This window comes from Montipora foliosa, chromosome 2, assembly GCF_036669935.1.
Source record: "Montipora foliosa isolate CH-2021 chromosome 2, ASM3666993v2, whole genome shotgun sequence".
NCBI classification, from domain to species: domain Eukaryota; kingdom Metazoa; phylum Cnidaria; class Anthozoa; order Scleractinia; family Acroporidae; genus Montipora; species Montipora foliosa.
The window spans coordinates 47,465,102-47,483,901 of NC_090870.1; the positions used below are offsets into that span (position 1 = coordinate 47,465,102).

The 18,800-nt window shown below is 40.7% G+C and overlaps 1 protein-coding gene across 1 annotated transcript in view; it reads left to right on the forward strand.

Moving 5' to 3' along the window:
• The window catches only part of LOC137993309 (tetratricopeptide repeat protein 24-like), a 6,680-nt gene extending 3,229 nt beyond the window's left edge, over window positions 1–3,451 (forward strand). Inside the window, exons 2-3 of the mRNA XM_068839070.1 lie at window positions 1–152; window positions 1,685–3,451. The exon at window positions 1–152 is cut by the window's left edge and continues 64 nt beyond it. Of these exons, the coding sequence (XP_068695171.1) occupies window positions 1–152; window positions 1,685–2,691 (1,159 nt within the window). The 3' untranslated portion in view covers window positions 2,692–3,451. The remainder of the gene's footprint in view (window positions 153–1,684) is intronic.
• Window positions 3,452–18,800: the final 15,349 nt, after the last annotated feature.

Genomic DNA, 18,800 nt, shown 5'->3' on the forward strand with positions numbered 1-18,800 from the left:
ATGTTTTGAACTGGCACTTCCCTTTATGCAAACAAAGGGTGCTGACAAGGCATTGGAGGCTGTACTGCAACAAAACTTGGGAGCTGTTTATAATCAGCTTAAGGAGTACAACAAATCAATGGAGTGCCATAGGAAAGCTGTTTCCCTTCATGGTAAGGAGTGGTTGATGCAATATAATTTTGTTTGTAGCCTTTTAGGCAGCTGTGTGTAATGGCCAGGTGTGTGGTTGTGTGTGGGGACAGGTCCCAGTCTTCATGTAGTTTGAAAGTCTGACTGGATTTATCTTTGGCAGTTCCAAAGTCGATTTGACTCGTGCTTAAGGGTGTGAAATTCAATCCATTCAATTAATGTTGAAAGAAACACTATCTGAGGATTAACTAGTAGTAGTTTTTGTAATAGTATTATAATTGGCTCCAAATTTTAAAATTCCTTCCTACAACTCCACCCATCCCCTGTTTTGACACCCCATAACAAGGATCATCCGAGTTGGCTTGATGTGTCTTGGCATGTTTACATTGTAAGTTGTGCCATGGATCAGGTGTAATTACACTGTACACCAGTTGTTCACATTAACAAGAAAATTGTATTAGCTGAAAACAAAAATTGTCGCCTTTATTTGTGTAAAATAAGGGGAAAAAGGAGAAGCTGACGAGGAACTAAATACTATCCAAAGGAAAAACAGTTATGCAGCAAATTTAAGCAAGTTGGTTACCTGACATCTGCTGGGCAATTTACCACATCCCTTTGTCAGTGTCCCTTGCTTTGACCATGTAACTAGCCCTGTACCTCTTACTAACCTCGTTTTCTTGGTCCTTACTATAAGTTTCGGATCCTCGTTTTTCCCCATTGATTTATGGGCCAATCGCGAAGTGTGTGGAGGATAAATCATTGGGGAAAAACAAGTATCCGTAACTTACAGTATGGACCAAGAAAACAAGGTTAGTAAGATATTTATTATATCTCGGTAATGAGGCGTGTGCAGGAAAGGAAACTAGTTGAAGACAAGCGCAAGGTTTAACTGCCACATTGACAAGGATTGCTGCATCAAAATCAACAAGTAAATCTTCTTGGCTTTTTGAAATGGTTGCTTGCAAGATTCAAACGGTTTTACAAGTTTATGTAACATAAACAACATAAAAAAAACTTGCCAGAGAATGTGCTATCAAAATTTCAAATTTAGCAGGCCGCACTGTGGAATGCAGCCTGCTAATGTAGCAAATCGCAGCATGCATACATGTACATGTACTATCTGAGAGATATGATAATTAACAACTATTCACCAAAGTGGAGGTGGCTATTACCGAGCCGCAAAGCGGCAAAGGTAAATATCCAACACTAGCCACCAACACTGAGGTGAATAGTTGTTTTAGTATATACTAAAACAGTGAGATAACATACAGCACAAAAACTTAATTTGGATGGTTTCTTCACTTGTCACGGTTGCAAATCGGGACGCCATTTTTTCCGAGTTGCTCGGAGGTAAATAGCGCAGGATATTCGGAGTTTGACGAGCCAATCAGCGCCCGCGTTCAACGCTATCCACTGTTTTAGTATATACTAACAAAGGATATCCGGAGTTGGAGCAGCCAATCAGAGCACGCTTTGAATGCTAGCCATTGTTTTAATATAAACTAAATATGATTACCTGTATGATTGATGTGAAAGACTGTTGTTTTCATGTTAGGTGAGCTGTCAAATAGGTCAGCCCAAGGACAGGCTTTTTGTAACATGGGATTTGCAGAGAGTCAGCTTGGAGAATACAATAAGGCTGGAGAGAGTTTCCTGCATGCGATCCAAGCAGCTAAAGACTCTGGACATGAAAAAGGCCTGTGGCAGGCTTACGAAGGTTTGGCTGCAGTTAGCTTTCTTAGACAAGACTATGGCAAAGCTGTGGAATATTACAAATCAGCCTTGTCCATTCTGTCAGCTACTGATGAAAAAGATCATGAACACAATAACAGAATCATTGGAAAATTAGCTGATGCATTAGAATGTCAGTTAGTTTTTTCAAAGAAATTAAATGGTAAGCTACCGCCCTTGAGAAATCACAGTGTTAAGGGGGAGTATGGAGAAGAGAAGAGAGATGACAAACACAAGCGAGTTGGAAAGACCCGCACTCGGAAGGAGCATCACAAGTTGATTGCACGAGGTATTGAAGGGAACCAGGAAACCTCTGAATCAGAACAATCTGTTGATGGATCGTCTTTTGATTCTGGTGAAGACAGTGAAGAAGAGAGTCTCAAGGAGGAAACTGCCGTACAGAAAAACCATACTGGAAAAGTGGTGACCACTGAGGCTGAAATTCATCATGAAAGAAAACCTTCACAAAGACTGCGAAATTCACAGTCCCCCGATTCCAGCCAAGAAGAGCAAGTTGTGAAGGAAAGTGTTCGGCAAGGTAAGAGAGCACAACATTCAAGAAGAACCAAGAGTGCTCCAATCAAAGGAACACTGAACTCAACTGGAGGAAGTACAGGTAGACACTATGAGCAGGCAGTTGATGAAGTTGACAATTCACGAGCTTCTGCTGCTTCTCCTGCTAAAAGTGATCACTCTGATGAGATGCCGCGTGCACACAGAGAGGCTTACTTGGCTTCATTGCAGGTTTCTAGAGGCCCCAGTCCAACCCCTAATGGCACAGACTTGAAAAATGAGGCCACTGTGCAGTCTAGGACTTGTGTTGTTCAATAGACAATGGAATCATGAAACCAAATGTGATGTGTGAAAAAATAATTTATATTCTTGTACATGTGTACGGTGGGTGCTTTGAAGGATATTTTAAGGGATATTTTAAACAGTCGTTACTTTGATGAAATAAGTCTCATTTAAGAGCATGTTTGGCCATATCGGCCCAAACACAGAAGAATTTTAGATCTCTGTTAAGCCTAGTTTTCACTAGCGATGCAATTACAAGCGCAAGCGTAAGAGCACTTATTTCACAGTGAAAATGAGGTTCACGCAAGCATAAACACAAGCACAAGGATCCAAATTCCTTTTCCTTGTGCTGGCGCTTTTACTTGCGTTTGCTTGCGTCGTGTGAAAGCGAAACACAGCATAAGCTCCAGGAATTTTGCTACGCCAGGCCAATTAAAGCACTCGTTCCAGATTCTCCACGTCTAAGCATTTGAATAAAATGGTGAATGCCATGGTTGATTGTGATGCTTATGTCGACGTTCATTTTTACAAGCATAAGCTACTTATGCTTGTGTGTGCGTCGCTAGTGAAAACCAGGCTTTTAAGGTACTTTGCATGTTGATGTACATTGCACGTGTAAGTCAGTGCAAAATTTAGGCCTTTTTTTTGTGACCGAAAAGGGTGTTGACTTCAAGAGTTCATCAGTAACTTTATTAAGCGTGTGGTAACTGGAAAACCATTGACTGGCACTGACGTATGATATTAAAGTCAATAGCTAATTTAAATAAAAAACTGTGTTCTGCATATTTTGGAACTCATGTTTGCCATTTGCTGTTTATTAACATTATGCTTAAGTTCTTGATCAGCTGGAGTTCAGTACACACTAAGGATTGAATTGAAATTGCCTGGCCATTGCTGGTCCTATGCCTAGTTCACCATTGTTTTTTAACCTATTTGTGCCTGGGTGCCCTTTTTTGCAAGAGTCAAGGTTAACCACAGAAGGGTTAATTGTCGCATTTTGGGTAAGGTACGTGCCGTTGCTGTTATTTTAACGGAATACAATTATAAACCACAGCAATTGATGGGTTTAAGATTTCATGTATATACCCACCACGAGTCCCCAACTACGTAAGACACACTAAATTATTTGATTTCCCAATATTCAGTCATGCATATATACATTTACTTTCATCTATATCTATTTACCTCCATTTATAAAAATTTATCATCGTCCGTATTAACATACATTCACTCCTGGTCATTTATCATCATTTACCTTCAATCATATTCATTAACCCTCATACACCTTCAATCACATTCATTAACCCTCATATACTTTCATGTACCTTCAATCATCTTCATTTACCCTCATATGCCTTCAATGACGTTCATTTACTGTCTTTTACCTTCAATCACGTTCATTTGCCGTCAGCTACATTCATTTACTTTCATCTACCTTCAATCATGTTCATTTACCTCAAAATACCTTCATTCACTTCCAACTACCTTAATATACCTTCATCTACATTCATTCACGTTCATTTGCATGAATTTACCTTCATTCACATTCATCAGTATACCTTAATATACCTTTATTGATGTTCATTTTACCTTCATTTTCCTTGATTCACCTTTATTCACCTCTATCTACCTTCCTCTACCTTCATTCATGATCATGAACCCGCGTTCACATTCTTAGGTAAAGGTAAAGGTACACCTTATTTAACGTCGGAAGTTCTTTCCATCAGTGCTCCGTTTTAAGGGTATTTAAAGCTACTTAGGCTACACTGAAAGAAAAGAAGTCCAAACAAGGATGTGAGACCCGTGATCGAACTCGGGACCTCTTGCACCAAGGCCGCACACTAACCGACTGTGCCACCCTTGCTCCCATCTAACTTCAACTCAAGAAATTCCTAATTTTTTTCCTATTTTGTAGGGCTTTACTAAGTGCAAAGGATCATTTTGATATATTTGAGATTAATTTCTTAATAAAATTGTTAAATTCTTCACAAGAGAAACCTCTTGGTAGGCTACGTATAGAACCCAAAGAACATTTACGCATGCGCTGACGGAATGTTTGAACAAGAAAGAAAAACGCAGTACCTCCAGACACCGGCGCTGGAGCGTCGTACCAAACGAGTCATCCCGGGATTTCGGCCCGTGCGATCGCTTTTGGACGCAGTTGGCCCTTCGCTGCTTTCTGCTACCGACCTTGCCTCCCGGTACGACATTGAGGAAGAAATATGTCGGCCCCTAAACCATATGTGACAAATCCCACGCCTACTCACAGCTCCAAACCGCCCTTGTCAATATAGCGCAAGAATTAGATGGCTTATATATTGAAGATCAAAGTTATTTTATCTTGCATATGGTAAGCACTGGCGTCGCAGATTACAAAGTGTGCGCACGCGCCCTGCTAAATGTGACATAAATACAGGCATAAGCTTTATTTCATCTCAAATTTCCTAATAACTACAGGAGCTAATATCTTCGAGACATTACATTTCCAGCTAAAATACATAAGATATATTCATTAAAAAGAAAAGCCGCTGTACAGAATGCGGCCCTGGATTCTCTTTTAAAACCAGCAAACTCATAGCTACGGATAAAATCAGGTAGCGCATTCCGCAAATTAGCTGATACTTAAGAAGAAAGAGAACTAAGACCATAACTGGTTGTTCCAGGTTTATTGAGGGACAGAATGTAATTTCCGCAAAGATCATGCATAAGACGGGAACGGGAGAGAAAACGTATTTTTTCAAAAAAAAAAAAAAAAGCAAAAGAAAAAAAAAACATACTTTATCAAGTAATACAAGGAAATTTTGAATGCGCTTATTGCATTGATATGTAGAGCTTGACTTTCGTAGTAAGAGGACAGGTAATCTGCAAATATAAATATCGCTACTCTCTTATTTACATTATTATACCGGTTCTTTCACACGATAATTACAGCGAAATGAAAGCACAACTTTGTCGCAAATTTTCTGTGATAAAAACTTGTTCAGAAATCCAAAATCTAAGTTAACAGCACACACCAGGCCTACTCCTGAGTACCTGGCTGGAAATCATTTCCTCTGCCCGCGCTTTAGCCATTCGATGAGGGCCAGTCTCGTGCTCGCTCATGCCTAAAAAGAATTCTGGGTAATTCTGCCATTCCATGACAAGGGAAGACTCCCGATTCTCATTTCATAGTTTTTTTTATAAGTGTCGGGCTACCCAGTCCTACCAGCAAGATAAGGCATCGATTCAAGGTTTTAGCTTTCAAAACTTGCCCAGATTGTGTCAGTAGGTCCTGGAATTCGTCCACAGAAAGGCCAGAGAGACAACTTCACTCGTGAACCGCCATGTTTACAACAGAGCATTTTAGGCGTCCCAGTCTGCATGAAACCATCTCTTGCCTCTGTCTGAGACAAGACCAGACACGCGCGGTTCTTGCGTTACGTTTATGCCTATAAAATCAACTGAAATGTCAATTGCTGGTAAAAAAGAAAAAAAAAAAAAGATGATGTTAATTTTATTTGGTAGGCTACTCACAGCTCAAAACCGCCCTTGTCAATATAGCGCAAGAATTAGATGGCTTATATATTGAAGATCAAAGTTATTTTATCTTGCATATGGTAAGTACTGGCGTCGCAGATTACAAAGAGTGCGTACGCGCCCTGCTAAATGTAACATACATACAGGCATAAGCTTTATTTCATCTCAAATTTCCTAATAACTACAGGAGCTAATATCTTCGAGACATTACATTTCCAGCGAAAATACATAGCATATACAGATACGTACTAAATACATAATAATTAAAGATATATTCATTAAAAAGAAAAGCCACTGTACAGAATGCGGCCCTGGATTCTCGTTTAAAACCAGTAAACTCATAGCTACGGATAAAATCAGGTAGCGCATTCCGCAAATTAGCTGATACTTAAGAAGAAAGAGAACTAAGACCATAACTGGTTGTTCCAGGTTTATTGAGGGACAGAATGTAATTTACGCAAAGATCATCCATAAGACGGGGACGGGAGAGAAAACGTATTTTTTCAAAAAAAAAAAAAGAGCAAAAGAAAAAAAAACATACTTTATCAAGTAATACAAGGAAATTTTGAATGCACTTATTGCATTGATATGTAGAGCTTGACTTTCGTAGTAAGAGGACAGGTAATCTGCAAATATAAATATCGCTACTCTCTTATTTACATTATTATACCGGTTCTTTCACACGAGAATTACAGCGAAATGAAAGCACAACTTTGTCGCGAATTTTCTGTGATAAAAACTTGTTCAGAAATCCAAAATCTAAGTTAACAGCACACACCAGGCCTACTCCTGAGTACCTGGCTAGAAATCATTTCCTCTGGCCGCGCTTCAGCCATTCGATGAGGCCAGTCTCGTGCTCGCTCATGCCCAAAAAAAATTCTGGGTAATTCTGCCATTCCATGACAAGGAAAGACTCCCGATTCTCATTTCATAGTTTTTTTCATAAGTGTCGGGCTACCCAGTCCTACCAGCAAAATAACGCATCGATTAAAGATTTTAGCTTTCAAAACTTGCCCAGATTGTGTCAGTAGGTCCTGGAATTCGTCCACAGAAAGGCCAGAGAGACAACTTCACTCGTGAACCGCCATGTTTACAACAGAGCATTTTAGGCGTCCCAGTCTGCATGAAACCATCTCTCGCCTCTGTCTGAGACTAGACCAGACACGCGCGGTTCTTGCGTTACGTTTATGCCTATAAAATCAACTGAAATCTCAATTGCTGGTAAAAAAGAAAAAAAAAAAAAATGATGGTAATTTTTTTTTGGTTGGCTAGGTATCGAAGAGCCAGAACATTTGCTCATGTGCTGACGGAATGTTTCAACAAGAAAGAAAAACGCAGTACCTCCAGACACCGGCGCTGGAGCGTCGTACAAAACGAGTCATCCCGGGATTTCGGCCCGTGCGATCTTTTTTGGACGCAGTTGGCCCTTCGCTGCTTTCTGCTACCGACCTTGCCTCCCGGTACGACATTGAGGAAGAAATATGTCGGCCCCTAAACCATATGTGACAAATCCCACGCCTACTCACAGCTCCAAACCGCCCTTGTCAATATAGCGCAAGAATTAGATGGCTTATATATTGAAGATCAAAGTTATTTTATCTTGCATATGGTAAGCACTGGCGTGGCAGATTACAAAGTGTGCGCACGCGCCCTGCTAAATGTAACATACATACAGGCATAAGCTTTATTTCATCTCAAATTTCCTAATAACTACAGGAGCTAATATCTTCGAGACATTACATTTCCAGCTAAAATACATAACATATACAGATACGTACTAAATACATAATATTTCAAGATATATTCATTAAAAAGAAAAGCCGCTGTACAGAATGCGGCCCTGGATTCTCGTTTAAAACCAGTAAACTCATAGCTACGGATAAAATCAGGTAGCGCATTCCACAAATTAGCTGATACTTAAGAAGAAAGAGAACTAAGACCATAACTGGTTGTTCCAGGTTTATTGAGGGACAGAATGTAATTTCCGCAAAGATCATGCATAAGACGGGGACGAGAGAGAAAACGTATTTTTTCAAAAAAAAAAAAACAAACAAAAGAAAAAAAAAACATACTTTATCAAGTAATACAAGGAAATTTTGAATGCGCTTATTGCATTGATATGTAGAGCTTGACTTTCGTAGTAAGAGGACAGGTAAGCTGCAAATATAAATATCGCTACTCTCTTATTTACATTATTATACCGGTTCTTTCACACGAGAATTACAGCGAAATGAAAGCACAACTTTGTCGCGAATTTTCTGTGATAAAAACTTGTTCAGAAATCCAAAATCTAAGTTAACAGCACACACCAGGCCTACACCTGAGTACCTGGCTAGAAATCATTTCCTCTGGCCGCGCTTCAGCCATTCGATGAGGGCCAGTCTCGTGCTCGCTCATGCCCAAAAAGAATTCTGGGTAATTCTGCCATTCCATGACAAGGGAAGACTCCCGATTCTCATTTCATAGTGTTTTTCATAAGTGTCGGGCTACCCAGTCCTACCAGCAAAATAACGCATCGATTGAAGATTTTAGCTTTCAAAACTTGCCCAGATTGTGTCAGTAGGTCCTGGAATTCGTCCACAGAAAGGCCAGAGAGACAACTTCACTCGTGAACCGCCATGTTTACAACAGAGCATTTTAGGCGTCCCAGTCTGCATGAAACCATCTCTCGCCTCTGTCTGAGACAAGACCAGACACGCGCGGTTCTTGCGTTACGTTTATGCCTATAAAATCAACTGAAATGTCAATTGCTGGTAAAAAAGAAAAAAAAAAAAAAGATGATGTTAATTTTTTTTTGGTAGGCTAGGTATCGAAGAGCCAGAACATTTGCTCATGCGCTGACGGAATGTTTGAACAAGAAAGAAAAACGCAGTACCTCCAGACACCGGCGCTGGAGCGTCGTACCAAACGAGTCATCCCGGGATCTCGGCCCGTGCGACCGCTTTTGGACGCAGTTGGCCCTTCGCTGCTTTCTGCTACCGACCTTGCCTCCCGGTACGGCATTGAGGGAGAGATATGTCGGCCCCTAAACCATATGTGACAAATCCCACGCCTACTCACAGCTCCAAACCGCCCTTGTCAATATAGCGCAAGAATTAGATGGCTTATATATTGAAGATCAAAGTTATTTTATCTTGCATATGGTAAGCACTGGCGTGGCAGATTACAAAGTGTGCGCACGCGCCCTGCTAAATGTAACATACATACAGGCATAAGCTTTATTTCATCTCAAATTTCCTAATAACTACAGGAGCTAATATCTTCGAGACATTACATTTCCAGCTAAAATACATAACATATACAGATACGTACTAAATACATAATATTTCAAGATATATTCATTAAAAAGAAAAGCCGCTGTACAGAATGCGGCCCTGGATTCTCGTTTAAAACCAGTAAACTCATAGCTACGGATAAAATCAGGTAGCGCATTCCGCAAATTAGCTTATACTTAAGAAGAAAGAGAACTAAGACCATAACTGGTTGTTCCAGGTTTATCGAGGGACAGAATGTAATTTCCGCAAAGATCATGCATAAGACGGGGACGGGAGAGAAAACGTATTTTTTCAAAAAAAAAAAAAAAAGCAAAAGAAAAAAAAAACATACTTTATCAAGTAATACAAGGAAATTTTGAATGCGCTTATTGCATTGATATGTAGAGCTTGACTTTCGTAGTAAGAGGACAGGTAATCTGCAAATATAAATATCGCTACTCTCTTATTTACATTATTATACCGGTTCTTTCACACGAGAATTAAAGCGAAATGAAAGCACAACTTTGTCGCCAATTTTCTGTGATAAAAACTTGTTCAGAAATCCAAAATCTAAGTTAACAGCACACACCAGGCCTACACCTGAGTACCTGGCTAGAAATCATTTCCTCTGGCCGCGCTTCAGCCATTCGATGAGGGCCAGTCTCGTGCTCGCTCATGCCCAAAAAGAATTCTGGGTAATTCTGCCATTCCATGACAAGGGAAGACTCCCGATTCTCATTTCATAGTGTTTTTCATAAGTGTCGGGCTACCCAGTCCTACCAGCAAAATAACGCATCGATTGAAGATTTTAGCTTTCAAAACTTGCCCAGATTGTGTCAGTAGGTCCTGAAATTCGTCCACAGAAAGGCCAGAGAGACAACTTCACTCGTGAACCGCCATGTTTACAACAGAGCATTTTAGGCGTCCCAGTCTGCATGAAACCATCTCTCGCCTCTGTCTGAGACAAGACCAGACACGCGCGGTTCTTGCGTTACGTTTATGCCTATAAAATCAACTGAAATGTCAATTGCTGGTAAAAAAGAAAAAAAAAAAAAGATGATGTTAATTTTTTTTTGGTAGGCTAGGTATCGAAGAGCCAGAACATTTGCTCATTGGCTGACGGAATGTTTGAACGAGAAAGAAAAACGCAGTACCTCCAGACACCGGCGCTGGAGCGTCGTACCAAACGAGTCATCCCGGGATTTCGGCCCGTGCGATCGCTTTTGGACGCAGTTGGCCCTTCGCTGCTTTCTGCTACCGACCTTGCCTCCCGGTACGGCATTGAGGGAGAGATATGTCGGCCCCTAAACCATATGTGACAAATCCCACGCCTACTCACAGCTCCAAACCGCCCTTGTCAATATAGCGCAAGAATTAGATGGCTTATATATTGAAGATCAAAGTTATTTTATCTTGCATATGGTAAGCACTGGCGTGGCAGATTACAAAGTGTGCGCACGCGCCCTGCTAAATGTAACATACATACAGGCATAAGCTTTATTTCATCTCAAATTTCCTAATAACTACAGGAGCTAATATCTTCGAGACATTACATTTCCAGCTAAAATACATAACATATACAGATACGTACTAAATACATAATATTTCAAGATATATTCATTAAAAAGAAAAGCCGCTGTACAGAATGCGGCCCTGGATTCTCGTTTAAAACCAGTAAACTCATAGCTACGGATAAAATCAGGTAGCGCATTCCGCAAATTAGCTTATACTTAAGAAGAAAGAGAACTAAGACCATAACTGGTTGTTCCAGGTTTATCGAGGGACAGAATGTAATTTCCGCAAAGATCATGCATAAGACGGGGACGGGAGAGAAAACGTATTTTTTCAAAAAAAAAAAAAAAAAGCAAAAGAAAAAAAAAAACATACTTTATCAAGTAATACAAGGAAATTTTGAATGCGCTTATTGCATTGATATGTAGAGCTTGACTTTCGTAGTAAGAGGACAGGTAATCTGCAAATATAAATATCGCTACTCTCTTATTTACATTATTATACCGGTTCTTTCACACGAGAATTACAGCGAAATGAAAGCACAACTTTGTCGCGAATTTTCTGTGATAAAAACTTGTTCAGAAATCCAAAATCTAAGTTAACAGCACACACCAGGCCTACACCTGAGTACCTGGCTAGAAATCATTTCCTCTGGCCGCGCTTCAGCCATTCGATGAGGGCCAGTCTCGTGCTCGCTCATGCCCAAAAAGAATTCTGGGTAATTCTGCCATTCCATGACAAGGGAAGACTCCCGATTCTCATTTCATAGTGTTTTTCATAAGTGTCGGGCTACCCAGTCCTACCAGCAAAATAACGCATCGATTGAAGATTTTAGCTTTCAAAACTTGCCCAGATTGTGTCAGTAGGTCCTGGAATTCGTCCACAGAAAGGCCAGAGAGACAACTTCACTCGTGAACCGCCATGTTTACAACAGAGCATTTTAGGCGTCCCAGTCTGCATGAAACCATCTCTCGCCTCTGTCTGAGACAAGACCAGACACGCGCGGTTCTTGCGTTACGTTTATGCCTATAAAATCAACTGAAATGTCAATTGCTTGTAAAAAAGAAAAAAAAAAAAAAGATGATGTTAATTTTTTTTTGGTAGGCTAGGTATCGAAGAGCCAGAACATTTGCTCATGCGCTGACGGAATGTTTGAACAAGAAAGAAAAACGCAGTACCTCCAGACACCGGCGCTGGAGCGTCGTACCAAACGAGTCATCCCGGGATTTCGGCCCGTGCGATCGCTTTTGGACGCAGTTGGCCCTTCGCTGCTTTCTGCTACCGACCTTGCCTCCCGGTACGGCATTGAGGGAGAGATATGTCGGCCCCTAAACCATATGTGACAAATCCCACGCCTACTCACAGCTCCAAACCGCCCTTGTCAATATAGCGCAAGAATTAGATGGCTTATATATTGAAGATCAAAGTTATTTTATCTTGCATATGGTAAGCACTGGCGTGGCAGATTACAAAGTGTGCGCACGCGCCCTGCTAAATGTAACATACATACAGGCATAAGCTTTATTTCATCTCAAATTTCCTAATAACTACAGGAGCTAATATCTTCGAGACATTACATTTCCAGCTAAAATACATAACATATACAGATACGTACTAAATACATAATATTTCAAGATATATTCATTAAAAAGAAAAGCCGCTGTACAGAATGCGGCCCTGGATTCTCGTTTAAAACCAGTAAACTCATAGCTACGGATAAAATCAGGTAGCGCATTCCGCAAATTAGCTTATACTTAAGAAGAAAGAGAACTAAGACCATAACTGGTTGTTCCAGGTTTATTGAGGGACAGAATGTAATTTCCGCAAAGATCATGCATAAGACGGGGACGGGAGAGAAAACGTATTTTTTCAAAAAAAAAAAAAAAAAGCAAAAGAAAAAAAAAACATACTTTATCAAGTAATACAAGGAAATTTTGAATGCGCTTATTGCATTGATATGTAGAGCTTGACTTTCGTAGTAAGAGGACAGGTAATCTGCAAATATAAATATCGCTACTCTCTTATTTACATTATTATACCGGTTCTTTCACACGAGAATTACAGCGAAATGAAAGCACAACTTTGTCGCGAATTTTCTGTGATAAAAACTTGTTCAGAAATCCAAAATCTAAGTTAACAGCACACACCAGGCCTACACCTGAGTACCTGGCTAGAAATCATTTCCTCTGGCCGCGCTTCAGCCATTCGATGAGGGCCAGTCTCGTGCTCGCTCATGCCCAAAAAGAATTCTGGGTAATTCTGCCATTCCATGACAAGGGAAGACTCCCGATTCTCATTTCATAGTGTTTTTCATAAGTGTCGGGCTACCCAGTCCTACCAGCAAAATAACGCATCGATTGAAGATTTTAGCTTTCAAAACTTGCCCAGATTGTGTCAGTAGGTCCTGGAATTCGTCCACAGAAAGGCCAGAGAGACAACTTCACTCGTGAACCGCCATGTTTACAACAGAGCATTTTAGGCGTCCCAGTCTGCATGAAACCATCTCTCGCCTCTGTCTGAGACAAGACCAGACACGCGCGGTTCTTGCGTTACGTTTATGCCTATAAAATCAACTGAAATGTCAATTGCTTGTAAAAAAGAAAAAAAAAAAAAAGATGATGTTAATTTTTTTTTGGTAGGCTAGGTATCGAAGAGCCAGAACATTTGCTCATGCGCTGACGGAATGTTTGAACAAGAAAGAAAAACGCAGTACCTCCAGACACCGGCGCTGGAGCGTCGTACCAAACGAGTCATCCCGGGATTTCGGCCCGTGCGATCGCTTTTGGACGCAGTTGGCCCTTCGCTGCTTTCTGCTACCGACCTTGCCTCCCGGTACGGCATTGAGGGAGAGATATGTCGGCCCCTAAACCATATGTGACAAATCCCACGCCTACTCACAGCTCCAAACCGCCCTTGTCAATATAGCGCAAGAATTAGATGGCTTATATATTGAAGATCAAAGTTATTTTATCTTGCATATGGTAAGCACTGGCGTGGCAGATTACAAAGTGTGCGCACGCGCCCTGCTAAATGTAACATACATACAGGCATAAGCTTTATTTCATCTCAAATTTCCTAATAACTACAGGAGCTAATATCTTCGAGACATTACATTTCCAGCTAAAATACATAACATATACAGATACGTACTAAATACATAATATTTCAAGATATATTCATTAAAAAGAAAAGCCGCTGTACAGAATGCGGCCCTGGATTCTCGTTTAAAACCAGTAAACTCATAGCTACGGATAAAATCAGGTAGCGCATTCCGCAAATTAGCTTATACTTAAGAAGAAAGAGAACTAAGACCATAACTGGTTGTTCCAGGTTTATTGAGGGACAGAATGTAATTTCCGCAAAGATCATGCATAAGACGGGGACGGGAGAGAAAACGTATTTTTTCAAAAAAAAAAAAAAAAAGCAAAAGAAAAAAAAACATACTTTATCAAGTAATACAAGGAAATTTTGAATGCGCTTATTGCATTGATATGTAGAGCTTGACTTTCGTAGTAAGAGGACAGGTAATCTGCAAATATAAATATCGCTACTCTCTTATTTACATTATTATACCGGTTCTTTCACACGAGAATTACAGCGAAATGAAAGCACAACTTTGTCGCGAATTTTCTGTGATAAAAACTTGTTCAGAAATCCAAAATCTAAGTTAACAGCACACACCAGGCCTACACCTGAGTACCTGGCTAGAAATCATTTCCTCTGGCCGCGCTTCAGCCATTCGATGAGGGCCAGTCTCGTGCTCGCTCATGCCCAAAAAGAATTCTGGGTAATTCTGCCATTCCATGACAAGGGAAGACTCCCGATTCTCATTTCATAGTGTTTTTCATAAGTGTCGGGCTACCCAGTCCTACCAGCAAAATAACGCATCGATTGAAGATTTTAGCTTTCAAAACTTGCCCAGATTGTGTCAGTAGGTCCTGGAATTCGTCCACAGAAAGGCCAGAGAGACAACTTCACTCGTGAACCGCCATGTTTACAACAGAGCATTTTAGGCGTCCCAGTCTGCATGAAACCATCTCTCGCCTCTGTCTGAGACAAGACCAGACACGCGCGGTTCTTGCGTTACGTTTATGCCTATAAAATCAACTGAAATGTCAATTGCTTGTAAAAAAGAAAAAAAAAAAAAAGATGATGTTAATTTTTTTTTGGTAGGCTAGGTATCGAAGAGCCAGAACATTTGCTCATGCGCTGACGGAATGTTTGAACAAGAAAGAAAAACGCAGTACCTCCAGACACCGGCGCTGGAGCGTCGTACCAAACGAGTCATCCCGGGATTTCGGCCCGTGCGATCGCTTTTGGACGCAGTTGGCCCTTCGCTGCTTTCTGCTACCGACCTTGCCTCCCGGTACGGCATTGAGGGAGAGATATGTCGGCCCCTAAACCATATGTGACAAATCCCACGCCTACTCACAGCTCCAAACCGCCCTTGTCAATATAGCGCAAGAATTAGATGGCTTATATATTGAAGATCAAAGTTATTTTATCTTGCATATGGTAAGCACTGGCGTGGCAGATTACAAAGTGTGCGCACGCGCCCTGCTAAATGTAACATACATACAGGCATAAGCTTTATTTCATCTCAAATTTCCTAATAACTACAGGAGCTAATATCTTCGAGACATTACATTTCCAGCTAAAATACATAACATATACAGATACGTACTAAATACATAATATTTCAAGATATATTCATTAAAAAGAAAAGCCGCTGTACAGAATGCGGCCCTGGATTCTCGTTTAAAACCAGTAAACTCATAGCTACGGATAAAATCAGGTAGCGCATTCCGCAAATTAGCTTATACTTAAGAAGAAAGAGAACTAAGACCATAACTGGTTGTTCCAGGTTTATTGAGGGACAGAATGTAATTTCCGCAAAGATCATGCATAAGACGGGGACGGGAGAGAAAACGTATTTTTTCAAAAAAAAAAAAAAAAAGCAAAAGAAAAAAAAAACATACTTTATCAAGTAATACAAGGAAATTTTGAATGCGCTTATTGCATTGATATGTAGAGCTTGACTTTCGTAGTAAGAGGACAGGTAATCTGCAAATATAAATATCGCTACTCTCTTATTTACATTATTATACCGGTTCTTTCACACGAGAATTACAGCGAAATGAAAGCACAACTTTGTCGCGAATTTTCTGTGATAAAAACTTGTTCAGAAATCCAAAATCTAAGTTAACAGCACACACCAGGCCTACACCTGAGTACCTGGCTAGAAATCATTTCCTCTGGCCGCGCTTCAGCCATTCGATGAGGGCCAGTCTCGTGCTCGCTCATGCCCAAAAAGAATTCTGGGTAATTCTGCCATTCCATGACAAGGGAAGACTCCCGATTCTCATTTCATAGTGTTTTTCATAAGTGTCGGGCTACCCAGTCCTACCAGCAAAATAACGCATCGATTGAAGATTTTAGCTTTCAAAACTTGCCCAGATTGTGTCAGTAGGTCCTGGAATTCGTCCACAGAAAGGCCAGAGAGACAACTTCACTCGTGAACCGCCATGTTTACAACAGAGCATTTTAGGCGTCCCAGTCTGCATGAAACCATCTCTCGCCTCTGTCTGAGACAAGACCAGACACGCGCGGTTCTTGCGTTACGTTTATGCCTATAAAATCAACTGAAATGTCAATTGCTTGTAAAAAAGAAAAAAAAAAAAGATGATGTTAATTTTTTTTTGGTAGGCTAGGTATCGAAGAGCCAGAACATTTGCTCATGCGCTGACGGAATGTTTGAACAAGAAAGAAAAACGCAGTACCTCCAGACACCGGCGCTGGAGCGTCGTACCAAACGAGTCATCCCGGGATTTCGGCCCGTGCGATCGCTTTTGGACGCAGTTGGCCCTTCGCTGCTTTCTGCTACCGACCTTGCCTCCCGGTACGGCATTGAGGGAGAGATATGTCGGCCCCTAAACCATATGTGACAAATCCCACGCCTACTCACAGCTCCAAACCGCCCTTGTCAATATAGCGCAAGAATTAGATGGCTTATATATTGAAGATCAAAGTTATTTTATCTTGCATATGGTAAGCACTGGCGTGGCAGATTACAAAGTGTGCGCACGCGCCCTGCTAAATGTAACATACATACAGGCATAAGCTTTATTTCATCTCAAATTTCCTAATAACTACAGGAGCTAATATCTTCGAGACATTACATTTCCAGCTAAAATACATAACATATACAGATACGTACTAAATACATAATATTTCAAGATATATTCATTAAAAAGAAAAGCCGCTGTACAGAATGCGGCCCTGGATTCTCGTTTAAAACCAGTAAACTCATAGCTACGGATAAAATCAGGTAGCGCATTCCGCAAATTAGCTTATACTTAAGAAGAAAGAGAACTAAGACCATAACTGGTTGTTCCAGGTTTATTGAGGGACAGAATGTAATTTCCGCAAAGATCATGCATAAGACGGGGACGGGAGAGAAAACGTATTTTTTCAAAAAAAAAAAAAAAAGCAAAAGAAAAAAAAAACATACTTTATCAAGTAATACAAGGAAATTTTGAATGCGCTTATTGCATTGATATGTAGAGCTTGACTTTCGTAGTAAGAGGACAGGTAATCTGCAAATATAAATATCGCTACTCTCTTATTTACATTATTATACCGGTTCTTTCACACGAGAATTACAGCGAAATGAAAGCACAACTTTGTCGCGAATTTTCTGTGATAAAAACTTGTTCAGAAATCCAAAATCTAAGTTAACAGCACACACCAGGCCTACACCTGAGTACCTGGCTAGAAATCATTTCCTCTGGCCGCGCTTCAGCCATTCGATGAGGGCCAGTCTCGTGCTCGCTCATGCCCAAAAAGAATTCTGGGTAATTCTGCCATTCCATGACAAGGGAAGACTCCCGATTCTCATTTCATAGTGTTTTTCATAAGTGTCGGGCTACCCAGTCCTACCAGCAAAATAACGCATCGATTGAAGATTTTAGCTTTCAAAACTTGCCCAGATTGTGTCAGTAGGTCCTGGAATTCGTCCACAGAAAGGCCAGAGAGACAACTTCACTCGTGAACCGCCATGTTTACAACAGAGCATTTTAGGCGTCCCAGTCTGCATGAAACCATCTCTCGCCTCTGTCTGAGACAAGACCAGACACGCGCGGTTCTTGCGTTACGTTTATGCCTATAAAATCAACTGAAATGTCAATTGCTTGTAAAAAAGAAAAAAAAAAAAAAGATGATGTTAATTTTTTTTTGGTAGGCTAGGTATCGAAGAGCCAGAACATTTGCTCATGCGCTGACGGAATGTTTGAACAAGAAAGAAAAACGCAGTACCTCCAGACACCGGCGCTGGAGCGTCGTACCAAACGAGTCATCCCGGGATTTCGGCCCGTGCGATCGCTTTTGGACGCAGTTGGCCCTTCGCTGCTTTCTGCTACCGACCTTGCCTCCCGGTACGGCATTGAGGGAGAGATATGTCGGCCCCTAAACCATATGTGACAAATCCCACGCCTACTCACAGCTCCAAACCGCCCTTGTCAATATAGCGCAAGAATTAGATGGCTTATATATTGAAGATCAAAGTTATTTTATCTTGCATATGGTAAGCACTGGCGTGGCAGATTACAAAGTGTGCGCACGCGCCCTGCTAAATGTAACATACATACAGGCATAAGCTTTATTTCATCTCAAATTTCCTAATAACTACAGGAGCTAATATCTTCGAGACATTACATTTCCAGCTAAAATACATAACATATACAGATACGTACTAAATACATAATATTTCAAGATATATTCATTAAAAAGAAAAGCCGCTGTACAGAATGCGGCCCTGGATTCTCGTTTAAAACCAGTAAACTCATAGCTACGGATAAAATCAGG